Source organism: Trichosurus vulpecula, chromosome 6 (genome assembly GCF_011100635.1).
Source record: "Trichosurus vulpecula isolate mTriVul1 chromosome 6, mTriVul1.pri, whole genome shotgun sequence".
In the NCBI taxonomy this organism is placed as follows: domain Eukaryota; kingdom Metazoa; phylum Chordata; class Mammalia; order Diprotodontia; family Phalangeridae; genus Trichosurus; species Trichosurus vulpecula.
The window spans coordinates 269,562,540-269,572,537 of NC_050578.1; the positions used below are offsets into that span (position 1 = coordinate 269,562,540).

General features: G+C 33.5%; 1 protein-coding gene across 1 annotated transcript; it reads right to left on the minus strand.

Moving 5' to 3' along the window:
- Positions 1–8,670: 8,670 nt before the first annotated feature.
- Positions 8,671–9,603, minus strand: LOC118855409 (olfactory receptor 1019). The gene has a single exon (XM_036765503.1). The coding sequence runs from the start codon at positions 9,601–9,603 to the stop codon at positions 8,671–8,673; it is 933 nt and encodes a 310-aa protein (XP_036621398.1).
- Between the last annotated feature and the right edge of the window lie 395 nt (positions 9,604–9,998).

Consider the following 9,998-nt stretch of genomic DNA (forward strand, 5'->3'; position numbering starts at 1 on the left):
CCATGGGAGAATTTTCTTTGATACTACAATGAATGATCTACCTTAACCTCTAATAAAACATAGCATATAACATTTTCCAATTATGCTGAGGAAAATAACATCAGCACTGAAATGGATAATGAGGTGTAAATTATTGCCTGGAAAATCTTTCCTCATAGAAGATCTGGATAGAATAGAGAAGGAGTGAATAGGTTATTAAAAAGGAGCAGGAGGGAGTAAAATATGTCAGCAGAAGGAGGAAATGAAAAGCACATAAATGACAAACTGTGTTATAAAAATAAACTTAATTTCCTTTTCAATTTAACCTTATGATATCTGTAGATGCACACACTGAAGAATTATCCACCATCCATGGGATATTCTTCAGATCATACACACTTCCCAGGGAGAAAACCATCAATAATCATTGGCATACCTTCATGATCAATACTGGGTCTGTGATACCTTATTATCAATCTGATTTCTAGATATTTATATTGAGACCTACTGTCAGAAGTGAGGTCATCCAGATTTAGAAGGCAAAGTATTTATTGAAAAGGCCAAAGAAAGACCTAATGGATTGCATTTCTATATTATGGACATCATAACTTGATTTTTGTTGTCTAGGAACTCGATAAATCATCACCAAAAAACTTTTTTTTAAATTTTTTGCATTTTTGGTGACCAGCACATATCTGGTCATGTGAGTTCCTTTCTCAATATGCTTCTACATCTCCTTATACTTTCAAGGATTAATAACAAGCTCCTCCCGCTAGTCATATAAAATCTTTCACAACCTGGATTGCTTGAGGAAACTATGAAGTATTAAACCTTAAGAGTAAGAAATACAAAGCAACAACATTAAAAGAACACACAATATCTATCCAAATCAAAGCTGTTGACCTCGAAGACAAGGTGCAAAAAGAAAATGTAAGGATCATAGGATTCCCAGAAATGCATAACTACTACAACAATGATGATGACAATCACAATTACAACTACAACTCCTAATGAAGACTAAAATGCAGGATAACACAAGGAAATTGCCCAGAATTTCAGAATACAGGAAACAAAGAAGCACCAATAAAAATAATCCGTATATCGCCCCAAGGAAAAAAAAACACATTTCCTAGAAATCCCAAGAGACATCTAGGATAAATTCAACAGTTCCAATGGTGAACAAGAAATTCTGCAGGTAAACAGTAAAAAGACTTTCAAATATTGAAAAAAATAAAAGATTAATAACAGAAAAATATTCTTTAATTACTTGGAACCTTAGAATAGGATATAATAGTGTATTTTTTAATGTGCTCAAACTGTTACCCAAAATGTCATCCTATACAGTCTTGGCTTTCATTATTAATGAAAAAAAGATGAACATTCAACAAAAGAGGCATTTGAGGCATTATGCAAAAAATAGATATCATCTAAATGTTCAACTGGCAAATATTCGGTGGCAAGCAATAACCAGACTATTGCAAGGGAGGAAGTAGGTATGGAGATGGGGTGAAGCTTAAGGGAAAAGTTAATAGATCATGATGAGGATAGAATCTCAAATGTAGAAACACTAACCCAAAAAGTATTTAAAATTACTATCTTGCAGGGTTTGGGAACTTTTTATATTCAATAGTCCTTTGCTAAATAGATAGCTAGGCCATTGTTTTATGCAAAATAGAAGGGTTTGCACTGGTAACTTGATCCCTAAGATCCTCTGGACCCTGTAAAAGTCACCCACCTACAAGACATACCAAACAACAGAAATACAAGAAAATATTTTGTTTTTTTAAATACAATTACCAAAAGAAAATAAACATAAATTAATGAAATTTTATAATATTTACAGAAAATGAGAGACAGAGAAGGAGGTCAAGCAAGAAAGAAAGCAAGAAAGGAAGAACTTAACAGTTACAAAAAAGAAAGATCATTAAGAGAATAAAGAAAAAAATATATATGAGTACATAAAGATGTGATTAAAAATTAAATATAAGTGGTGCAGGAATGACACTGGAGTTCTATGGACTCATTCTATTTTGTAGGACAGAATCACACAGTGTGCAAGTGTAGCAATGGGCAAATAGATAGGAATGTGTCATGTATTTTCAGGAAGTTGATGGGAGAAAAGTAGTGAGATGATGAGTCCTTTAGACTCACAGCACGAAGTGAAGCTACAAGGGAAAAGGAGAAAGAAATATATATGAGTACATAAAGATGTGATGAAAAATTCAATATAATTGGTGCAGGAATGACACTGGAGTTCTACGGACTCCTCTAGAGGTGAATCATTCTATTTTGTAGGACAGAATCACAGTGTGCAAGTGTAGTAATGGGTAAATAGATAGGAATGTGTCATGTATTTTTAGGAAGTTGATGGGAGAAAAGTAGTGAGATGATGAGTCCTTTAGACTCACAGCATGAAGTGAAGCTATAAGGGAAAAGGTAGTATAGACAATGAAGTAGTAGCTATATTAAACATATACTCACTAAATGGTATGGCATCCAAATCTTACAGGAAAATTTAAATGAATTACAGGAAAAAATAGTAAACCTATAATAATGGGGGATATCCACTTTCCCCTTCAAGAGCAAGATAAATCTAACCAAAAAATGAACTAAAAGAAAGTTAAAGAAATGAATACAATTTTAGAAAAGTTAAATATGATAGACCTCTGGAAGAACTGAATGGCAATAGAAAGAATATACCTTTTTATCACCAGTACATGGGACAAACACAAAAAATTGACCATGTTTTTAGAGCATAAAATCCTCCAACTAAATGTAGAAAAGCAGAAACATCAAAAGCATCTTTTTCAGATCATAAAGCAATAAAATTTATATGCAATAAAAGGCATGGAAAGCTAGATTAAAAAATACTTGGAAACTAAATAAACTGATCCTAAAGAACAAATCAAGGAAATAAGTAATAATTCCATTATAAAGAATAACAGTGAGGCAACATACCAAAATTTATGTGGTGCAGCCAAAGCAGTACTTGAGCGTAAATGTATATCTCTAAATACTTATATCAATAAAATAGAAAAAGAAGAGATCAATGAATTGAGCATGCATCTAAAAAAAAACAAAAAAAGAATTAATTAAAAATCCCCAGTTAAGCATAAATTAAAAATCCTGAAAATCAAAAGGGAGATTAATAAAAGTGAAAGTAAGAAAGCTGGGAGCTTGTTTTATGAAAAAAAATCAATAAAATAGATAAACCATTGGTTAAGTTTATTAAAAAAGAAGAAAACCAAATTATCAGACTCATAAATGAAAAGTGTGAATTCACCATCAATAAAGATGAAATTAAATTATTTATTATGAGCTATTTTTTCTATTAAATAAAGTGAAATGGACAAATACTGACAAAAATAGAAATTGTCCATATTAACAGAAGATGAAATAGGATACTAAATAACCCTATCTTAGAAAAAAATGAACAAGCCAGCTATGAGCTTACTAGAAGAAAAAAAAAAGTAATAATCCCCAGGAACAGATGGAAGCACAAGTGAATTTGACAAAACATTTAAAGAAGAATTAATTCCAATGCTATATAAACACTTTGGAAAAATAGGCAAGGGAGGATCCGTACCAAATCCCATTTATGACATAAATATGGTACTAATACCTAAATCTATAGCTAAAACAGAGAAACACAACAATAGACCAATTTCCCAAATGAATATCAATGCAAAACAAATTAAATAAAATACTAGCAAGGAGATTACAGAAATTTATCACAAACATCATACACTATGACCAGATAGAATGTATACCAGGAATGCAGGGCTGGTTTGATCTTAGGAAAACTATTACCATAACTGACCACATCAATAACAAAACCAACAGAAATCTTATGATTATCTAAATACATTCAGAAAATGTTTTTGACAAAATACATCCATTCCTATGGAAAAAACACTAGAGAACATAGGAATAAATGGAATTTTCCTTGAAATGATAAGTAGTATCTAAAGCTAACAGCAAGCATTATCTATAATGGGGATAGGCTAGAAGCCTTCCCAGTGATTTCAGGGGTGAAACAAGAATGTCCATTATTACCACTTCTATTCAACATTCTACCAGAAATGCTAGTTGCAACAATAATAGAAGAAAAATAAATATAAGAAGTTAGAATATACAATGAGAAAAGAAAATTATCTCTCTTTGCTGAAGATATGATGGTATATTTAGATTTCTAGAGAACCAACTTAAAAAAAAACACGTGAAATAATGAATAACTTTAGCAAAGTTGCAGGATATAAAATAAACTCACATAAATCATCACCATTACTATATGTTAGCAACAAAGTCCAGCACCGAGAAATAGAGAAAATCCATTTAAAATAACCGTGGATAATATAAAATACTTGGGAGTCTACCTGCCAAGACAAACCCAAGGATTATATGAACACAATTACAAAACACTTTCCACAGAAATGAATTCAGATGAGAAATATTGGAAAAAAAATATTAATTGCTCAAAGATAGGCTAATAAAATGACAATTCTACCTAAATTAATTTACTTAGGCAGTGACATACCAATCAAACTACAAAAAAATAATTTATAGGGTTAGAAAAATCATATCATTCTTCTGGAAGAACAAAACGTTAAGAATATCAAGGGAATCAATGAAAAAAAATGGGAATGAAGGAGATATAACCAAACCATGTCTCAAACTTTACTCGAAAGGAGTAATAATGAAAAATAATCTGGCACTGGGTAAGAAACAAAATGGTGGATCAGTAGAAGAGATTAGGTGTACAATACATGGTACTAAATAACCATAGCAATTTAGTATTTCATAAATGTGAAGATTCAAACTTTTGGTACAAGAGCTCAGTATCTGACAGAAAACTTCTAGGAAAACTGGAAAACAGTATGGCAGAAACTAGGTATACACCAATATCTTACACTGTGCACCAAGATAAAGTCAAAATGGGTATAGGATTTAGACGTAAAGGGTGATACCATAAACAAATCAGGGGAGCATAGAATACTTTGCCTGAAAGATCTATGGATAAGGGAAGAATGTATAACTAAAGAAGAGATAGTATAGTGCCAGATATAAATGGATAATTTTGAATATATTAGATTTAAAAAATTTTGTACAAACAAAATCAATGCACCTAAGATTAGAAGAAAAGCTGAAAGTTGGAGAAAACATTTTTACAGCAAGTGTTTCTGATAAATGCCTCATATCTCAACTATGTAGAAAAAAGATTCAAATTTATAAGAACACAAGTCATCCTCCAATGGATCATTGATTAAAGGATACAACAGGGCAGTTTTCAGATGAAGATATCAAAACAATTTATACTCCTATGAAAAAAATGCTCCAACTCACTACTGATTAGAGATGTGCAAATTTAAACAATTCTGAGGTACTGCCTTATACCTATCAGATTGGCTGATATGACAGAAAAGGAAAATCATAAATGTTGGAGATGACGTGGGAAAATTGGGACACTAATTCACTGTTGGTGGCATCGTGAACTGGTCCAATCCTTTGGAACTATGCCCAATGACTATAAAATTGTGCATACCCTTTGATCCAGCAATACAACTATATAACAAATATTTTGTAAAGGAAAAAGGACTTATTTATACAAATATTTATAGAAGCTCCTTTTGTGGTGGTAGAGAATTGGAAATTGAGGGGATGCCCATCAATTGGGGAAAGGTTGTACAAGTTATGGTATGATTGTAATGAAATCTTGTTGTGCTATAAGAAATAACAAGCAAGATGATTTCAGAAGAAAAAAAAACCTGGAAAGACTTACATGAACTGATGCAAAATGAAGCGATCAAAACCAGATGAACATTACACACAGTAAGAGCAATGTTGCAAAATGATCAACTAAGAATGACTTGGCTATTTTCAGCATTACAATGATACAAGAAAATTCCAAAGGACTTATCATGAAAGTGCTGTCCACCTCCAGAGGGGAAAAGATGATACTCTGAATGCAGATCGAAGCATACTATTTTTTTAAGTTGTCTTTATTATTTTTTTTGGTCCGTGTATTTTTTTTCATAACATGACGAACATAAAAAAAGTTTTTTATGATTGCACATGTATAATCTATACCAAATTGCTTACAATATTTGGTGAGGTGTGAAGGAAGGGAAGGAGAATGGGAGAGAAAAGGGAGGGAAAGAATTTAGAACTCAAAGTTTTAAAAAATTGCAAAAAAGTTTACATGTAATTGGGAAAAATCAAATATTATTTAAAAAAAAAGAAAACTGAAAATCAGCTTGACAGAAACTAGGCATGGACCAACATCTTATGTTGTGTATTCAGCTAAGGTCAAAATAGAAACATTATTTATATGTAAAGGGTTTTACCATAAACAAATTAAGAGAGTGTGTAATAGTTTTCATTTCATATCTATGAATATGGAGGAATTTATGACCAAACAGGAGATAAAAAGCATTACAAGATAAAAAATACTCGATTTTGATTATGTTAAATCAAAAAGATTTTGCACAAACAAAACCAATTCACCCATGATTAAAAGGAAAGCAGAAAGCTGGGGGAAAATACAGTAAATGTCTTTCATAAAGGCCTCATTTGTCAAATAAACTATTTGTCCCAGAAATTCCAGGGCTAGGCATATGCTCGGAAATCAAGAAAAAAAAGAAAGAACTCATATATGCAAAAAATAGCAGCCAATCTTACTCCCTTTTATTTGTGGAAGCAAAAAAATCAGAACATGTAAACCTCCATCTATGGGGCATGTCTAATCAAATAGTAGTACATTTTTGTCATATAATATTGCCATGCTATAAGATATAATGAGAATCATAAATATATAAGATCATGGAAAGACTCATGTGAACTCGTGCAAAGTAAAATAAGTAAAATTATGAATGCAATGTAAACGGAATCTTCAATAAAATAATTCAAATTGAAAGCTATGGAATTATAAGGACCAAATTTGCCCTCAAAGAGAAGACAGATCCTTTCATTTCTTTGCTGAGATGGGTATGAACCAATTCATATTATGACAGATTTTAGATATATTTATATATTGATAGGTTTTGCTGAACTTTTTTTTTCCTTTCATTACAAAAAAGGTTCCCGGGAGAGGGGAGAAGGTACAGTGGAAACTGTAAGCCAAGTGAAAACCAAAGAAAAAAATGCACATTTATTACAATACTTATATCTTCATTTTATCAATCATCTATCTCTATCTATGAATATATCTATATCATCTATATTTATATTTATATCCATATATTTTAAGTATGACATCTGTCCCTTTATCCAAGTCACTGATTAAAGAGCAAAGTGTAGATTGTAGATGTCTGGGATACTCCACTAGCAACCTCCTATAAAGTTGTCATTTAGCTATTAATGATTATTATTTAGGTCTGTTCATTCAACCAATTGTCAACCCACCTTACCACATTGTTGTCAACCCCAGATTTCTCAATTTTTTGTGAGGACAGAATCATCAAATTCTTTGTCAAAACCTAGGTAAAATTGTGTCAGTAGCATTCCCTTGTTCTACCAGTTTAATAACTGTCAGTAAAAGAAAAATAAATTAAATAGGCATGATTTTTTTAAAATTTCTAATTAACAACCCTCAATTTTCTCTCTTTTCAATTTCTACTTTCTCCATTGAAAAAAGAAAAGAAAATAATACCCTTGTAAAGAATATTCTGTCAAGCTCCACCCCCCCCCCCCCCACAAAAAGATTCCTGTATTGGCTGTGCCCAAAAATTTCACCTTTCAGTCCACAGGTTAGTAGCATGAATCCTTTGTGGTTCCTCTGGAACTATGGTTTGCTATTGTGATGATCAGTCATGACTAGCTCTTGATGGAATTGACTCTTTGATAATACTACTTTATTATTTAGCTATTCACTCACACTCATATATACACAGTGTAAAATTGAAAATTGATTTTAATTCCATTCGGCTAAGTTAGATTTAATATTCTCTTTCATTGTTCCTTACCCTTATAAATTTCATCCACTACCCACATTTCAGAGAAACTTGCCTAAAGTTCATGCCTTTGTGTTATAATTACTTCCATCTTTGTAATCTCATCCATCTCCAACTTTCCAGAGAAACTTGGTTAACCTAAGAGTCAACTCTCATCAGGCTCAACTACTATAGCAACTCTTATCACCTGAAGACTACTCCCATTGCCTGGGAATCTTTGTCTTGTTGTAGGACTCACATGTTTTGGCTATGATTAAAGAAGTTTCAGAAGGGGAGGTCCAAATAATGTACTCTGAATTCTGACTATGTCAACAATAGACAATCAGAGGAATAAACACCTAGATTGCTGCAGATTTTGTTCTATCTTACTACTTACTGCCAGCCCCCACTTAGGGTCTTTGGTCATTGGGAGAGGCAATTGACCCAATTTATTGGTTACTGCTAGCCTAACTATTCAATTGATAATGCTGGGAACTTTGTCTCTCACTTTATCTTAGTTTTCAAATGTCACAACATATAATTTCTCCCAGCAAAAACACTTCACTCAACATATCATATCCAATCATACTGCATCCATGCTTCAATTCTCATTCTGCAATTGTCCTAATTCCTACTCAAAGGATATGAAGCCCAACCTTACATAGCATTACTTAAAAATCTGTTTAGTCTTTGATTGCTCTGTTTTTATATCCTATTGTATTGAAAGTGTGGGGCAAAATTTTGTCTCTCTTTTTTATTCTTATTACTGAGGTTTTCTGCTGGTCAGTCTTTTGAAAGCAGCTTTTACATCTTTATTCCTCAAACTGTAGATCATGGGGTTCAACATAGGGATAATAACAGTATAGAACACAGAAGCCCATTTGTCTTGGTCCAGAGAGTAGGCAGATGTTGGCCTAAGATACATGAACATGACTGTCCCATAGAAGAGGGTGACACCAGTGAGGTGGGATCCACAGGTTGAGAAAGCTTTGAGCCGGCCTTCAGCAGAGCTGATCCTGAGGATGGCAACAAGGATGAAGGCATAAGAAATGAAAATGATAAGGATGGTACTGAACTCAATGAAGCCACACAGGCTGAAGAGTAAGATTTCACTAACATAAGTGTCTGAGCAAGAGAGAGCCAAGAGTGGTGGGATTTCACAGAAGAAATGATTGATGATGTTGGAACCACAATAGTCTAGACTGAATGTGAGTGAAGTATGGGCTATCAGACTCACAAGTCCAGCAAGGTATGATCCCATGGTAAGCACCAGACAGACCCGGTTAGACATGATAGTGCTATAATGAAGTGGGCGGCAGATAGCCACAAAACGGTCATATGCCATGGCAGCCAAGACATAGCACTCAGCATCCACAAACCCCACGAAGAAGGCAAATTGGGTGGCACAGCTAGAGAAGGAGATGACCTTGTGCTGGGTCAGGAAATCTGCCAACATTCTGGGGGCAATGGCAGATGAGTAGCCAAGATCCACGAGGGAGAGGTTGCAAAGGAAGAAGTACATGGGAGTGTGTAGTTGTGCATCCATCACAATGAGGACAATCATACCAATATTGCCTACCACATTGATCAGGTAAACAGCGAGAAATACCACAAAGAAGATAATCTGCAGCTGTGGGTCCTGGGTGATGCCCATAAAAATAAACTCTGTGACCATAGAGTGGTTTCTTTTATCCATCTGTTGAATTCTTAGGCACACTTAACTTTGGGTTGAGGACAGCTGGCATAAGCTTCAAATCACTGGAAGTGCTTAAGCAGAGGTGAGATGCTATCTCTATCAGGGAAGTGTTCCTTCATTGGGTGGACAGTTGAACAAAAGGCTTTGCTAACTTTAATACTCTGTGATTATAATCTGGGTGATTCAGTTGATATGTTTGACAGAGTTCAAATAGAAATACTCAATTAAATCAAGGTGGAAGAAGGTAAGTACTCCTTAGTGATGTCCAGTGTGGCTTCTTTATTGAAATTCGTGTTCTGAAGACAATGAAGCAATGCCTAATTACATGACACCGAGTACTTTGTCTTGATTGAGCAGCTGACCTCACTAAATATTAAGTGATCGTTATTTCTAGT

Bases quoted from the DNA above. Each gene is read 5' to 3' on its own strand.
- LOC118855409 (XM_036765503.1), bottom strand. From the start codon at position 9,603: ATGGATAAAAGAAACCACTCTATGGTCACAGAGTTTATTTTTATGGGC.